The sequence below is a fragment of the Enoplosus armatus genome, chromosome 19 (assembly GCF_043641665.1).
Source record: "Enoplosus armatus isolate fEnoArm2 chromosome 19, fEnoArm2.hap1, whole genome shotgun sequence".
NCBI lineage: Eukaryota > Metazoa > Chordata > Actinopteri > Centrarchiformes > Enoplosidae > Enoplosus > Enoplosus armatus.
The window spans coordinates 19,925,173-19,941,449 of record NC_092198.1 but is presented as its reverse complement, the minus strand read 5'-3'; the positions used below and the strand labels follow the sequence as shown (position 1 = coordinate 19,941,449).

General features: G+C 46.1%; 1 protein-coding gene and 1 non-coding gene across 3 annotated transcripts in view; one reads left to right on the top strand and one right to left on the bottom strand.

Moving 5' to 3' along the window:
* Nucleotides 1-29: 29 nt before the first annotated feature.
* Nucleotides 30-101, bottom strand: trnaa-ugc (transfer RNA alanine (anticodon UGC)). The gene has a single exon. It is a non-coding gene; the product is annotated as a tRNA-Ala (tRNA).
* Nucleotides 102-831: 730 nt separating this feature from the next.
* Nucleotides 832-16,277, top strand: part of ift172 (intraflagellar transport 172) — a 30,632-nt gene continuing 15,186 nt past the window's right edge. The window contains exons 1-23 of one of the 2 annotated variants that reach the window (XM_070925335.1): nucleotides 832-959; nucleotides 1,439-1,582; nucleotides 2,575-2,687; nucleotides 2,795-2,834; nucleotides 3,099-3,164; nucleotides 3,382-3,461; nucleotides 3,569-3,656; nucleotides 3,776-3,990; nucleotides 4,086-4,209; nucleotides 4,489-4,584; nucleotides 5,011-5,172; nucleotides 5,429-5,482; nucleotides 5,691-5,794; nucleotides 6,770-6,855; nucleotides 7,894-8,006; nucleotides 9,939-10,040; nucleotides 10,899-11,035; nucleotides 11,895-12,002; nucleotides 12,941-13,025; nucleotides 13,437-13,529; nucleotides 13,849-13,926; nucleotides 14,608-14,856; nucleotides 16,038-16,116. In XM_070925335.1, the coding sequence (XP_070781436.1) occupies nucleotides 921-959; nucleotides 1,439-1,582; nucleotides 2,575-2,687; nucleotides 2,795-2,834; nucleotides 3,099-3,164; nucleotides 3,382-3,461; nucleotides 3,569-3,656; nucleotides 3,776-3,990; nucleotides 4,086-4,209; nucleotides 4,489-4,584; nucleotides 5,011-5,172; nucleotides 5,429-5,482; nucleotides 5,691-5,794; nucleotides 6,770-6,855; nucleotides 7,894-8,006; nucleotides 9,939-10,040; nucleotides 10,899-11,035; nucleotides 11,895-12,002; nucleotides 12,941-13,025; nucleotides 13,437-13,529; nucleotides 13,849-13,926; nucleotides 14,608-14,856; nucleotides 16,038-16,116 (2,455 nt within the window). In that variant the 5' untranslated portion in view covers nucleotides 832-920. Of the gene's footprint in view, nucleotides 960-1,438; nucleotides 1,583-2,574; nucleotides 2,688-2,794; nucleotides 2,835-3,098; nucleotides 3,165-3,381; nucleotides 3,462-3,568; nucleotides 3,657-3,775; nucleotides 3,991-4,085; nucleotides 4,210-4,488; nucleotides 4,585-5,010; nucleotides 5,173-5,428; nucleotides 5,483-5,690; nucleotides 5,795-6,769; nucleotides 6,856-7,893; nucleotides 8,007-9,872; nucleotides 10,041-10,898; nucleotides 11,036-11,894; nucleotides 12,003-12,940; nucleotides 13,026-13,436; nucleotides 13,530-13,848; nucleotides 13,927-14,607; nucleotides 14,857-16,037; nucleotides 16,117-16,277 lie in introns of both variants that reach the window. The other variant, XM_070925334.1, reaches the window with a different exon arrangement.

Below are 16,277 nucleotides of genomic sequence, written 5' to 3'. Positions count from 1 at the left end.
CGTGTTCTGGTACGGAAGAAAAGATCACATGGAGATGCCGGGGATTGAACCCGGGGCCTCATACATGCAAAGCATGCGCTCTACCACTGAGCTACATCCCCTGTCCTGAACACTCCTAGTGGAAGTTACCTATTTAAGTCCTACTCCTACAATAACCCATAAGTGTAGTATATAGATTTTACCTGGTTTACAGGTGTTGGACAAACTCTGGTTGCACTACATCCTTTGTGAGTGTCCCAGTATCCTTACCACCACCACCATTATCTTAAGATAATCAGTGTACTTGTCAACACTGTTTTTTCTTACGCTAACCAGCTAAATTATGTAAATGTGGTCAACTGTCAAAATGATTGTGTTGCCAGCATTGCATCCCCCAGGTTATACATAAACAAAAGTCTAAAGTCTAAAAGTCTTGGACTGTATTTCAAGTTTTGCTCACACACAGATTCTAGTTCTGAATCTACATGCATATATTCTGCATGTCTATGAAAGCTCACATAATAATAAAAATGAACTAACAATTACAAACGGAATGTGGCGTCTTTAGGGAAAAATGCCACGTGGAGAGTAAAAAACACATTTGGGCTGCCCAGTAATATTCATAATGTATCGCTTTACTGCTCTTCACCTGTTTTTATTCTTGACTAAAATACATTTCTTACATCTTGATACCAAACAACGTAATAAAACGTAATTGACGATAGCATCTGACATTTCCCATAGTCATAAATGCAACACAGGTCCCCGCCCCAGCGGTAACTAAGGAGATCTCAGTTGTGTTTACTACAAAGATGTCCTCCTTGCTAGCTGCTATCTTGGAGCTGGTCGACAAAATGACCATAATCTAATGGTTCCACTTCAGCTCAGCACCGATTACATTCTTCCCTGTACGAGCTTCCTACACAACGTTGCTTCCGAAAATGCAACTGAAGTATCTAAAGACACTATTAACACCCCAGGTAAGTTCAGTGACAAGTTAGCTAACGCTAGCTGATGCTGGAAGAGCAACATCAGTTTAAAAAAAGTGTGACCGTGTGCGTCAACGTTAATGATTGTATAACGAAACGCTCATTTCCTCTTGTCTATTCGGCATTTAAGTAATTTTACTGATAACATGTTTATCTTACTTAGCGCGCTAGCGACTGCGGCGCGTTACCTGGCTGGGGGGGGGGAAAGTACCGCTAATGCGCGAACAAAATGAGCTAAAGACTGCGCCTTAATGGTGCGGCTCAGTTGTTTCCACCGGACAAACTGCACCAGCCTTTGGAGTTAAAACTGTTTAAATTTTTCACGGAGTTTGGCGCGAGCCCCTGTCGCTACAGAACATACCGGAATGTAGGCTACGGGGGCGGGTAAGGTTAGCTAAAACTAGCCAAAGAGATGCTCGGCTACGGCTAGTTATCCCCTCTTGACCGTTTGCGTCCTCTGCCTTCCACAGGAGGGTGCTGCCAAGGTGACGTGCATGACCTGGGCGCCGAATAACACCAAGTTCGCCGTTTGCACTGTCGACAGAGTGGTGCTGCTCTACGACGAGCAGGGAGAGAGGAGAGACAAATTCTCCACCAAGCCCTTAGACTCCAAGGTGAGACGTTGTCCAAAGTCATAAAGACGCGTTCGTTGCATATTACACAGGGAACATCTGCAACAGAGCTTCCTCTTAACAGGAGTGTCAGGTTTGATATGCTTGTCCTGACATCCTCCTTTAGCACTTTATTTACTTCTGATCCTAAAAGTGTGGATTTACCTTTGTGTCAGAGGAACACTGTACGTGCTCAACTAAGATCTCGGCCTTAATCATACACAGGAAGACGAATGCAACATTTTCTCTTTAAGATAAGATGATCCTTTCTTAGTCCCTCAGCGGGGGGGAAATGTGCATTGTTACAGTAAGATACAGGATAGTGCAATGGCAGAGACATAAGTAGAAAATCAAGATATAATAAATGAAAACAATGAAGAGTGTCTGAAAAGCTACTAAAACTAAAAAACAACTATAATTTACAAATTCACAGAACGAAAGAAATAGAGGTAAAGGGATTATACTGTATTGCACATAGAGAGGTGTAGGTATTGCACCATCCAGAGTGTCCTGCGTGGGGTGGGACATGTTCTCCCTCAGGGATGATAGCTTAGCCATCATCTGCCTTTCTCCCACCACTTCCACTGAGTCTAGAGGGGGGGGGGAATCCCAGAGCTGGCCTTCCTAATCAGTCTGTCCAGAGTCAAAGAAGGTCTTCAGGAGTGGCCCCTGCACTCCAAAAGACCTGAGTCTCCTGAGCAGGTAGAGTCTGCTCTGGCCCTTCTTGTCCAGTGCAGCTGTGTGGTCAGTCCAGTCCAGTTTATTGTCCAGGTGAACACCCTCTTAAGATGTCACCATCCCAATGCCAGGTCCAGGGGGCGGAGGTGGAAAAAGAAACCTCCAGGCCTCTCCAGGGTCTTCATCAGCTGTTGAAAGCCCTTCAAACTCAGCAATTTGACTCTTTTCTGTGGCGCCTTTAATGCGTCAGCCCAGCGCGTTGGGTGAACACACACAGGTCGTGTATCAACAGTAATCCAGTGTAATCTTTTGTCCAGTACGGAAAACAGAGCTACGCTGTCAACGACATGGCGTTCTCCCCGGACTCCACCAAAATCGCCATCGGCCAGTCCGACAACATCATCTTTGTCTACAGGATTGGAGAGGATTGGTAACGTCCTCCCATGTTAATGTTCATCTTTGTTGCCGGTGCATGCAAGCAGATTTTTTATGTATATATAGATATATATTTTTTACCAGCGTCATCTTCTCTCCTAGGGGGGACAAGAAAGCCATTTGCAACAAATTTGTCCAGACGGTAAGTGCACGCGAGTAGAACAACCAGACCAGTGTGTGTTTTTGTTTTGTTTAATAGACAACAGCTGATATTATTTAACAGATATTTGACCACGAGATTAGGATGCTCCACAGATGTTTTAGTAGAGTTTTAGGCCTTATAAGGCTGAAAGGGACACATGACCTTCTGACCTTTTTCCTAGTATTTCCTAGTAGGATGTTTGATTTTTTTTTTTCCAACTGCCTGACGTCTTCGTCGTGTTACGTTTTATCCACTGCCTTGCAGAGTGCCGTCGTCTGCCTGCTTTGGCCTGCAGAGCACGCGATTGTTTATGGATTAGTGGACGGCAAGGTAAGCTAAGTTCATGTGTGCATTTTGTTCATGTGTCATAACTGGTTAGGGTTAGGGTGTCCTAAAAGAATTCGTTGCCACGCTTTAAACAGTTGTTAATGTCTGCTGTCTGCCTTGGTGCAGCAAATGTCAGCATTTAAAAGTTGTTTCAGGTCAGCTGATTAATGACAATTTGTATGTTTTTAAATAAAAAAATATTTTTTTTTCTTTTTCGTAGGTTCGCCTAGCCAACACTCAGACGAACAAGTCATCAACCATCTACGGCACCGAGTCCTGCGTTGTCTCACTGGCCTCCAAGTAAATTCATATTCGCATGTGATCATGGCACCAGTTGGCGCACACGTTTCTGTCCTTTCTTCTTCTGTGGTACGCTCAGCAGGCGCCGTTTGTCTGTTCTGTGTCAGTGTTTCCGGTAAAGGCGTCCTGTCCGGCCACGCTGACGGGACGGTTGTGCGTTACTTCTTTGATGACGAAGGCTCGGGGGAGTCTCAGGTACCCGCAGCCTGGCAGATCATTCCTCCTCTTTGTCCTTATTTGTCGTATATATATATACCAGACCAACAAAAAAAAAAAAACACACTCCCTCCCCACACGTTGACCCTCTGATCCAGGGTAAGCTGCTGATGCACCCGTGCCCGCCCTACGCTCTGGCCTGGGGCGCGAACAGCATCATGGTGGGCGGCTGCGACAAGAAGGTGGTGGCGTACGGCAGAGAGGGCCACGTCCTGCAGACCTTCGACTACGCCCGCGACCGGGCGGAGAGGGAGTTCACCGCGGCCGCCACCAGCCCCAGCGGGCAGTCCGTCGTGTTCGGCAGTTACGACCGGTCAGTGTGTGTGGCCTCTCGCTTTGATGCACAGCCAGTACCGAGTGATGCTATCTTAAACGCGAGTTGTTTCTCTCCCTGACGTTCCACCCTAGGCTGCGGGTGTTCAACTGGGCTCCCAGGAGAGGCGTGTGGGATGAAGCCAAGCCCAAAGAGATTGTCAACCTCTACACCATCACCAGCTTGGCCTGGAAGAAAGACGGGTCGCGCCTCTGTGCTGTAAATACTTTTATCACATGATGTTAATGCCAACCTTTTGCTCCTTGCTTCTTCAGTGGAGATTTGCAGCAGGGGTGGGGGGGTTACATGTGCATTCTGGTCCCGTAAGTAACCTGGTTTTAGACTGATGTAAACTCTCCCATTGAACAGCTTACTGTTGCATTGAATTCCTCTGCGGTCACCATCAAATAGTCAAACCTAAAACACAAATCTGTAATTTAAAAAAAAAAGAAAAAGGTATGTACAAGATTATTATTGTGTGTGTGTGTGTGTTGACAGGGAACACTGTGTGGCGGAGTGGAGCTCTTCGACTGCTGCCTGCGGAGGACCGTCTACAAGAACAAGTTTGAGATGACCTACGTCGGCCTGAGCCAGGTAGACGAGACGGGGGCGACCAGGGAGAAAAAGTTGTTTGTCTCAACCGCAAAGCCGCAGCCTTTTTTTTGTTTAGCTACAGTATCCTCTGATTTTCTAATGAATTCATGCATCACACGCACCAGTAACGGGAATTCGGGAAATCACGTCTTACTTAGGGTTGGTCTCCAACAACATTTTTCAGTTTCTTTCACCTGGAAATGCAGATATTTTCGAGCTTTTCTAGCTAGTTATTTGAACAAAATGATAAATATAGGGCCTTTCTGTAATCCCTGAGAGCACACACTGAATTATCTCATTTGTACTATAAAAATACCTTTAAAAAAAACCCCAACCTCCGAGTTGTTTAGTTATTTAGTCTGACTCTAACCAGAGTGTACACCCCTATTATTCATAAAATCCTCCTCCTCCCCCGTCCTCTTCTAGGTGATAGTGAGGAACCTCTCCACGGGGACGCGGGTGGTCCTGAAGTCCTACTATGGTTACGAGATCGAAGAAGTCAAAATCATGGGCAAAGACCGCTACCTGGTGGCCCACACCTCCGATACTCTTCTGCTGGGAGACCTGCTGACAAATAAACTGAGCGAGGTAGGACTTAAAGGGTCACCTCACCTAAATCACAATGTGTGCCTTTGATAGATGACATGTCCCGGTTGTTTTGTTGGGACTTTTTCTTCAGTAGTAGTAGTCGAGAAAACTGTCAAAACTGCTCGAACGAAAATTCCACTCACCTCCTCAAGTTTGCGCCCCCCCCCCCCCCACCTTGTGTCTGTGTGGAATCTTGTATATGAGCATCGTTCCAACATTTGAATCGGGGCCTTTGACTCTGCCGCCTCTCTTTCAGGTGCCGTGGCCCGGTTCTGGGGGTAATGAAAAGTTCTTCTTTGAAAATGAAACGGTGAGTACGCACAGTGTGTTTTTTGTTTTTTGGCAAGGTGAAGATTGTTAAGAAGGCTGTTGTGGGGCGTTTTCTTTTCCCCCCCATGAACATTAAAGACGCATCTACTTGTCGGTTTTCCAATAAAGTTTACAGCAGGTCCTGTCATGTCTTGTGCCGGTAGTGCCTGCTCCCATTATATCGCACGCTGCTGTGTTTTATGTTTCAGGTGTGTATGATCTTTAATGCTGGGGAGCTGAGCCTGGTGGAGTACAGTAACAATGAGATCCTGGGATCGGTCCGAACAGAATTCATGAACCCGCACCTCATCAGGTAGGTTCCGGTCGCACACAAGACAAACCTACCGTATTTAAGTTTTAACATTTGAAAAAAAACCGCCTCTGACGGGTTTTTCTGGTTCCAAAGAAGGAACCCAAATTTTGCCAAGACGGTAAGAAAAATGCAGCCATTTTTATTCCACATCCAAATCAATGTCTTGATGCCGTTTGTGACCGTTGAGCCACAAAAGTGCCTCACACAGCTTTACAGGTATAGTAAACCCCCCAAAATGAAAATTTGGCTCGATTAGAAATAAATGTATTTGCCAAGTTGTTCAAACATACTTGACCTACTATTATTATTATTATCCTTATTGTTGTTATTACTATCTTTCTGACAGAATCTGTCTGCAGCTCCAGAATGATTGGGTGGAAATTGTGTTAAATGTTGGAAAATGTTAATGATAAATGAATGAAATATTTTTGCAAGCCAAGTTTAAACATAAAAAAAAAAAAAAAAAAAAGACAGTGTAATATTCATGGGGTTCAAATGCAGTCTCTGCCAGCATTAATTCGTTGAGTAAGTTTGACCACAGTCCCTGATCATTCCCAGTACGGCGATGCGTTTCCAGCTCTGCCCAGTAGGTGGGTGTATTGAGCTGTGCAGAAAGGCCAGGTCATCGTCACAGCCAGGCCTCAGGGGAGTCGGGGGAGACTCCAGCCCGCCAGTCAGCACACATCCCGCGTTAACATATTCAGCCCTGTCAAAAGTGTCAGGACCGACAGCCCCCCCCCGGGTGACCGACTAATGGCCGACTGCTGTCGAGGCGAGCGGGTGTGCAGGATCCTCTGACTGCTCCTCGCCCCTGGCTGGAGAGGCTGTAGCATGACAACATGATGGTCAGGGGTATCCTGGGATTTCAACTACGATGAGCTGCAGCTGGAGCCAGCTGTGCTGATCCTGACGTGTTAAATCTGTGTAACGTTCCGTTTACTAAAGGCCTGTTTGTGTGTGTTTGTGTTTGCGTAGTGTCCGACTAAATGAGAGGAGGCAGAGAGGAGTTGAGGACAACAAGAAGCTTGCGTATCTGATCGATATAAAGACCATTGCCATCGGTAAGAGTGTGTGTGTGTGTGTGTGTGTTTGTGAACGAGGAGTGGGGTCGCTGTGGGTGCTGGGTGTCTCATTTACATTTAAATACAGTACAAAAATAACATTATTAGCAACCCAGAGCAGCTCTTCCTCAGTCGCATGTTTCAAACTGAAACTGCGGATTTCTAATATCTATTATTTATATATATATATATATATATTCAATATCTTAAAGGCCCACTGTTCTCTAGAGAATAGTACTTGCAGTGCTCACTGTTTAAAGGCCATTACTGGTGGTTCCGCTGCTTTCGGTCACACATGCTTCACACGAAAGGGAAATAATGCTGCTGTTCTATATTATTTCTCATTGTCAACAAATCCCACGAGCAAATTAAAACCAAAACCAACAATGTGTCGTCTCTCGGTACCTTCTGACTTCCTCACCTCGTCAGTGGCGCTCGGGTCCCAAGTCCCAATTTGTTCCCACTGAAGACGTAATCGTAATTTGAATAATTACATTTAAAACTGGCCGCCAATATGTAGCTTCATCTTAAAAAGTAATTTCAGTTACTCAAATAGGAGTCAATGGTGCATTTGCCGGGTGGGGGGGGGGGGGGCTGTTTTCACCTGCGGATCAAAGCACACATTTAATGAGTCGGTCAGTATTTACAGCAGCAGGGCGGAGGATGTGGTATGGGGGATTTGTAAACAATAAGAAAAGTGCAGAATATTGCCAGCCTCATGCTTGTGATGATGATGATGATGAACTCGACATAATCTTCACTTCCTGAACCGCCACTACTGCAATAACTGAACTGTATCGTTTCCACTGAACTTGGCCACACTGACTCGGACCGTTCTCCATTTTAATTAAAAAGCTGATGTTGGCCCGATACATCAGCAGACTAATAATATCAACGCGGCCCCCAGAGCGGGTGAGTAGGGAAAACTGCTCCCTCTGCCTGAGAGAATCTCAGCCAGATACGTTGTCGCACTGTCAGTCTGACCGCTGCTCAGATAAGCTGTCCTTTTTTTAAATTTATTTATTTTTTTATTTCCAGTGGACCTGGCCGGGGGCTACAATCTGGGAACCATCAGCCATGACTCCAAGATTGACTGGCTGGAGCTCAATGAAACCGGACGCAAACTGCTGTTCAGGGACAAGAGGCTGCGGGTGAGAATGAAACCTCAGCACCCGGAGGGATTGTAAGAGTGGAAACAACAGGGGGGGAGAGAGAGAGGCCCGAAGGCAGAGGGGGGGGGGCAAGGGTGCACGGGTCGGTGCTTTAGTAAAGTAGTGAGTAAAAGCAGAGAGACCTGCACCTTGGTTGGGGAACGTCCAAAGCTATAGCCACGACCTCCAATCACCCACAACAATTCAGGTGATGTAATTCCGAATAAATGCCACAGGGGGGCGCCACAGGACCCATCCCATATGCAAGTACACTGTGGGGATGAAATGTCACTTCTCTGGGGGGCCAGTGCAAATAAGGCTGACCGCATGAGGGGCCAAAAAAAAGACGAAAAACGAAGACACGTATGAAATTGAGTTTATGTCCTGCAGTGGTTGGGATTCCCAACTTTTTAAACGAAGCAATGGTTGCTGTTTTCCATGTTTTTATTGGAGTGATTACAAGAGGTTAATTAAGCAGCGACTCCTACGCGCCCCCCCCCCCCAGGATGGCTCACGTCCTGCTGGCCCAGCGTTCACTTGTTGCCCTCGCGTCCTGGTCCGTTGGTTTCCACCTCCAGTACGCAAAAACAAAGCAACATATATGCAGGTCTCAGTCGTGCCCTTGTTCGGCGCTGAGAGGCTGAGGCTCCCAGGTTTTCGAAGAAGCCGTGGGCTGGTGGATGAGAGTGGCAGGGTGGCCTGCTGTCAGTTGTGCGCCCCGGGGGGGGGTGGGACGCAGCAGTTTTCATGTTCAAGCCCTGGGGCCAAGACGCGGAGAACTCTGGAGAACTCTGGTAATTGGAAATCCCTCAGCGGCTTCAAACTTCTTGGTTTTTCCTGCCGCACTTGTATGGCACACACAATGACGTTTTGACCAGATTTCTTTTCCCCCTTTTCCAACTTGATTTTTTTTTTTTTTTCTTTTTTCAGTAGGCACCAAATGAACTTGTGTGAGACAGATTGTGAAATATTTTATGCGGGCGCGCACAAGTGGCTTAAGGAAGAACTCCAATACACAAAGGATGGGAGGTTTGAGGGTAATTAGAACCAGGAAAGAAAAAAAAAAAAGTCAGAATATTGTGACTATGTTTTTGTTTTGATCCATATTCTGATAATGACCCCCCCCCCCACCCACCCATTCGTGGCACTTCTACGGAATCGTCTTAAAGTGCACTGTCGCCGTCGGTCTATAGATCTTCATACCAGTTCACATTTCTGGATATTCACGTTCGTGGCACGTACTCTTTGCGCCCCCCCCCCCACCTCCACCAGCGAGGACTCATTAAATAGTCGAGTTGTACAACAAATGCTTCTTTAATTGAAGACATTGCTTTCCAGTCAACTCATCAACAGGCTGCTCTTCCTCCATTGTATTCAGACTTGGCCAGCTGAGCTCCAGGGTGAAACTATAGGCGCAGCATTATTAAAAAAGGGTGGTGGTGGGGGGGGGGCGATCTCTCTCTCTCTCTCTCTCTCACATGCACATACATATTAAGTGCCTAGGGAGCCACTGTATCTTACAGTGGAATAGATTGCATAGAGTGTTCATATGGAGCTGGAGGGATTTAATCAACTTTGTTCCAGCCAACTGTGCTATGTGACCTGCTGTGAATGGGGAAATAAGGACGATCACTGTATCTACTGCTCCACAAAATCCTTGTTTCTGTATAGCAACATTTCTCTTTAATGATGGACAGAGTCAGGCGAGCTGCACCCCCCCCCCCCCCCCCCCCCCCCCCAAACGGACAGACACTGTGTGAGAGTGGTATCGGTCTCCTCGTCTAGCTCTCAAGCAAGAAAGCGGACGGTGGCGAAACGAGCAATAATCCCAATAAGATATGTCTGCGCCCCCCCCCCCCTCCTCAGCTCCATCTGTATGACGTAGAGACCGGCGCGAAGGCCACGGTGCTGAGTTTCTGCTCCTACGTCCAGTGGGTGCCGGGCAGCGACGTGGTGGTCGCCCAGAACAGGGGGAGCCTCTGCATCTGGTACAGTATCGACAGCCCGGAGAGCATCACCATGTTCCCGATCAAGGTGAGATTCTGTTCTCTTCGCACGCGCAGGTTATATATATATATATATATATATATACTGGTGACTTCCCCCACGCCACACCCCGACATTCTTGGGGTTGCTTCAGCTTGGGCTCGGGGAGGGACATGATAAAGCGTCTCCAGAGCCTCAGAAGGCGTCATACAGCAGCTCTCCTTATGATGCGTGAACTGACCTGTAGGTGCAAAATTCCATTCAAATAATAATAAATTAAGAGTTTGGTTGTGCTACTAAGTTTGCAGTTGATAGTAGTTGTTGTTTTTTTATAGTTTCCTGTTTTTATACCCAAACCGCTTACTTTTTGTTACCCCCCCCCCAAGCTTCGAGTCCCTGCGCTCCCTGTAAAGCCGACTGAGCAAGTGTTTTTAATGCTGCTGTCTGTCCTGGAGCGGTTACTCCCCCCCCCCCCCCAGGCAGACACAGTTTTTGGAACTTGCTTGTGGAACACTCACTGATGTCGTCATTAATTAATAAAAAAAAAAAAAAACAGGCAGAGCAAGCTCCTTGCGTTTGTGCAAAGGGCATCAATCGTTGTGACCGAGAGCTGACGGACAGCTAATAATTACAACACCCCAGTGGTGGAAGAAGTATTCGGATCCAAAGTAGCCAATACCACACTGTAAAAATACTACATTACGAGTAAAAGTCCTGCATTCAACATGTTACTTTAGTAAAAGTATGTAAGCAAAAAAAAAAAATGGTTTCATTTGATTATTATTACTGATGCTTTCTACTGTTGTAGTTAGTCGAGGGGGAGCTGATTTGAACTATTTTACATTCTGTTGAGTACTTAAACCTGCAACAGTGCGTCAGTAAGTTCTGCCACTAATTCTTTGTTAGGGAGACATCGTGGATCTGGAAAGAGCCGATGGGAAGACGGATGTGATCGTGACGGAGGGAGTCAACACCGTGACGTACACGCTGGACGAAGGCCTCATTGAGTTCGGAACTGCGGTCGATGACGCCGATTATGACAGGCACGTGTTTTTTTTTGTGTTTTTTTTTTAGACTCAAGTTGAGCATCCATCCGGCCTCCCGGCTCGTTTGCCGCTATTCCGGGTCAGAGTCCCGGTGGCAGCAGGGGCGAGCGGAACAGGCCAGGTGTCCTTTTTATCCGGCAGCTTCCTCGAGCTCCTCTTGAGGGTTTCCTCCCAGCTCCCAGGCCAGCTGGGAGACATAATCTCTTCAGCGTGGCCTGATTTGAACAGCTCCGAAATGATCCTCCTTATCAGAGGCCTGAACCGGTCCAACTGACCTCTCTCAGTTTGGAGGAGCGGCAGCTGAACTCTTCGCTGTTCAGTCCTGAACTCGGTCACGCGACACGAGGATTTTTGGTGACTCGTACTCGTCCAAAAGTGGTAATTGGGTTGTGACGGTGGGTTTTTGCTGCAGGAAGCTATTCAGTCCTCTTTTCTTCTCTTTTTTTTGTGGAGTTCTATGGCCTTTACTGGTTTTCCAGTACTACCTTTACTCTTTAAGTTGGTCAGTGTGATTGTGAAACAGGTATTAAACATGTTTTTCAAAAGTCTTAAATCACCAATTGGCGGCTACTTATAGGGCTCTATTCTTAAAAATGCTTGTTGATGTGGAGGCCACAAAAACACTTCGCCGTGGCCTCCCGGACACCGTGACAACCGCTGACCCAAGCTTCTCCGACATTCACGCCTCTCTTTGTGGTCGGTGTCGTCTCATGCTGCATGTCACACTGCAACACACCGGCGAAACCGTCTGTTCTGTCGTATCTTGATTTATGGCCCGTCTTGCTGCCTGCCTCTGCTTTACTTTTCTGTGTGTGTGTGTGTGTGTGTGTGTGTGTGTGCGTGTGCGTGCTGACAGAGCCACAGCATTCCTCGAGACTCTGGAGATGTCACCAGAGACTGAAGCCATGTGGAAGACGCTCAGCAAGCTGGCTCTAGAGGCTCACCAGCTGCACATCGCAGAAAGGTAAGCAAGGCACTCGCGCACACACACACACACACACACACACACACACAACCTTACAAGCTAATGTTATTGTCTCTGAACTAATTACATTCTATATCAGTCTTCACGACTATGTAACTGAGGCTTATCTTTGGGACTGAAGAGAAAGGAGACAACAAGGGCACCTTGGCCGCCTGGAATGGGGGAAAAAAAGCACACTTTTGGACAAAGTGCGCACACACACACACACACACACACACACTCTCATACACACAGCAGATGACTGTGTCCCTGCCTGACCTCCCTCTCTCACTTCATTAATCATCAAAGACAGTTTTCTTTTTAATTTTCTATCATCAGCATTCTCTCTCTCTCTCTCTCTCTCTCTCTCTCTCCATCTTTATTTCCCTGCGTCCCGAGAAACTTTTCAAATTTGAATTCCCTGCCATTAATAATGCATATGCTGTTCGTTAGGCATCGGCTTGATTTGCATAAATCATGAAATCGAGGGGGGGGGGGCGGTTTTGTCTGGAGTGGGTAATGTTAATGAGGGAGGGAAGCGAGAAAGAGTCAGACAGAAGGAAAAAGTTTTTTTTGTGTTTTTTTTGTTTTGTTGTTTTATTATTTATTTTCTTTCATGACTTGTTCATTAATCTGATGCAACCGCTCAGAGAGAGTTGGTAATAAAGTGGCCGAATGCTAAGATGTGCCTTTTCATTCCTCAGCCCCTTCACACTGCGGAGTATCTAAAGGCTAATTAGACAAAAGCTCTAATTTCTCTCGGCTCACTAAGTGAGCAGAGAGCTTTCAGGGCTTTGACCGGCCAGTGTTACCCTCTGCCATCACTCTGCTGAACGTTTCTTCTCTCTCTCTCTCTCTCTCTCTGTCTCTCTGTCGCCCTCTCTTCGTTTTTTGTTGTTGTTGTTGCTTTTTTTTCCTTTCCCTTTTCTTTTCTCCAGGTGTTTTGCTGCGCTGGGGGACGTCTCAACTGTTCGTTTCCTCCACCAAACTAACCAGATTGCGGACAAGGTCTCGCAGGAAATGGTGTGTTCCAACATCAGCACTGACACAAGGCTCACTATATATACACGACCGGTATAGAGTTTCGAGGGTGGTGCTAATATTTTTGGGGCTAATTACTGTTGCTGTTCTACGCTGAAAATGTGGATATTTTGACAAAACCTGAATAATTCTGTATTTTTCATGGTGGAATTGAAGCATTTAAAACACAGAAGACCAAAAACTCTCCACGGGATTTTTAAATGAAGTCATAATCGTTGAATATCGGTGACTGCTTTACTAATTGCAGAAGGAAATAAGAATGGAAAAAGAGAGATTTTACACCAAAAAATGCACCATTTCAATTCGTTAAAACGTCATAAAGCTAATTCCATTTTCTCAACGCAGTACAAACTGAGTGATCATTGAGTGTGTGTGTGTGTCTCTTTGGACCAGGGAGGAGATGGGACGACGTTTTTCCAGGTCCAAGCCCACGTGGCCATGCTGGACAAGAACTTTAAACTGGCTGAGATGCACTACATGGAGCAGGTTGTGTGCCTCGTACAACCAAAACCTCGTGTTCTGTTTGTCACAGTGCGACATTTTCGCACTTTCTAACATGTAGAATTAATCGCTCAAAAAAAACATTTGAACAGTTGTGAACTCGTTGTTTTCTGTCATGTGTGTACAACTGTCTCCCCTTTATCTGCATATCTGCGTTGGTAGCCAATCAGTAGTTACATTGACCAGTTAAGGAACTCTAAACAAGCTTTATTATTTGCAGAAGCCAAATTGTAATTGTGAATATTATGTACATTTGCAGCACTAAAAGTCAAATGCTCCGTTCTTGTTTTCTGTGTTTGTGCAGAATGCCATCGATGAAGCTATAGAGATGTACCAGGAGCTCCACATGTGGGACGACTGCATTGCTGTGGCTGAAGCCAAGGTAATAATAGAACTGGCTCAGGGAGATTTTGCTCTTGCTGTCTGGTGTTGCGCAACCTTTTCGGCGGTGCGTTCGTTTGGCCGGCGATTTCTGGGCCTTCTCACAGATGGATGAGTCTTCAAAACCTCCGCAGGACTTTCAAAAGTTTCCGATTCACACTTTTACGATCGAGAACGGGGGTCTGATCGCACAAGGAACACATGCTGCATTATTAATCAGGCAAATCAGGACTCGAATGTGGGAGCTTTTAAGGTGGCCTTTGGTAAATCCTCCTCCAGACAGATTTCTCTGCTCCATGGAAGAGCGCTCGAAAACTCAGCTTTAAACTCTTTAAGCTTTAAAGAGGGATCAGTCATGTAGCCATTAATGATATCGTCCCTGTTTTATGTTCATTTCTACTGCAACTGATTTGAAGATGGCTGCAACTAACGATTTATTATATCAGAAAATAATATATCTATGATATGTTCTCAGAGCCCAAGCTAACGTCTTCGAATCGCTTATTTCAAATGAATAGTATTATATATTATAGTATACAATATTCAATGTATAATAATATATAAAACAGTGAAAAGCAGCAAGTTGCTTGATAAATGGCTTAAAGATGAATAGACTTTTTAAATTGTTTTAGCAGTAGATTTGAACCTACGTGTAACTTAGAAACAACCAAAATGACCTCAGGGCCACCCGGAGCTGGACAGCCTGCGGGGGAACTACTACCAGTGGTTAACGGAGACGGGACAAGACGAGAAGGCCGGCGAGGTGAAGGAGAGCGAGGGAGACTTCCAGGGTGCCGTCAACCTCTACCTGAAGGCCGGGCTGCCGGCTAAAGCCGCCCGGCTGGCCATCGGCCGGCCGGAGATCGCCAGCAACAGTGACACTGTCGGCCGCATCGCCGGAAGTCTCATCAAGGGAGAGTTTTATGAGCGGGTGAGTGGACTCTCTCTCTCTCTCTCCTTCTCCAATACAAACTATCTTTCTCTCTATGGTAGATCACACCCTCTCGCCTCCTTCTCTTCAACTCTCGTCTTCATTTCATGTCTTCTCTCTTCGCCTCGTCCTCCTCTCGTCTCCTAACAGATGCCGGGAGAGGAGAGGTATCAACAGAGGAACAACATTTTGTCTTTGTTTATTCATGTTTTACACTCTGTCTCCCTCCATCTGTCTGGTATTTCTCTGTGTCTCTTTTCTGTGGCTGTTTGTCTGAGATCTCAATTCTTCTCCTCTAGCCATCTGTGTTTATAGCAGGTGGGGGGTGGGGGGGGGGGGGTGGAGGCTCGGCGAGAGAAAACAAAACCTCAGAACAAAATTTGTCACTGTATCCCGGTGGTGTAGGGTTTCATCAGTTTACGCGTTTGAAGGTTGATGTGGATGGCGGTGATGCGTAACTTTAACTCGTAGTAGCCAATATGTCCTGCTGACATTCAGTATATTTTCCTGTATTTTCTTGCACGATTGTGTGTTCTGCATTTTGTTGTTGTCAGAAAAGTCACTAAATTAGCATTTAAACCAAGAAAACTCTTCTTTTTTTTTATAAAGCTGGGCTTTTGTTTTTGGACGAGCATCCTGCTAAAAGAAATAGAAAGTTTATAGGATGAAAGGGTTAGACAAGTTGAAATGCTGATGGAGAGGAATCACTGAGGAGAGGTACGTGACGGAATAGCGGACGCTACAGTTTTTGGCAGATTACTCTGCTGTGGAAAACTCTGACAGAAATAGTTTCTCTGGACACATGTTTCACTAAAAGCACTACAAACAGTGAGGAAGACGGAGTTAGCTGGTTAAAACGTACTCACTAAGTTCCTGTGATAGTTGGACATCTGTATCCAAAGCCATGGGCATTAACCTGCCGCCATAACAGCCTCGACTCTTCTGGGAAGGCTTTCAGCGGTGAGGTCCGGGCTCTGGTGCGGAAGAACATGACTGGTCCGCACAAACTGGGGAAAACCACTGCTGTATGGGCCTGGCTTCAGTATATGGACCCCGGTGTCCACATACTTTTGCCATGTAGTTTCTACATTCCTGACAACCCTAACTCAAGCAATGTTCAATTTTCCTAATATGTCCATTTTGTCTTGATAAGTGGATATTCTTATACGTCCTCTGACCAGGCAGGAGATCTGTATGAGAAGATCAGAAACAACCAGAGAGCTCTGGAGTGCTACTGCAAAGGAGGTGCCTTCAGGAAAGGTAAATCAACACATCATCGGCATACAGCATGGCTTTAGGGATGGCAATGTCGGCCCATTGGTCAGTCCACCACTTTGGTCCGGACTGAAATAACCCAACAACTATTGGATGGATTGGTGCAAAATCTTGGACAAACATTCATGTCCCCCCTCAGGATGAAT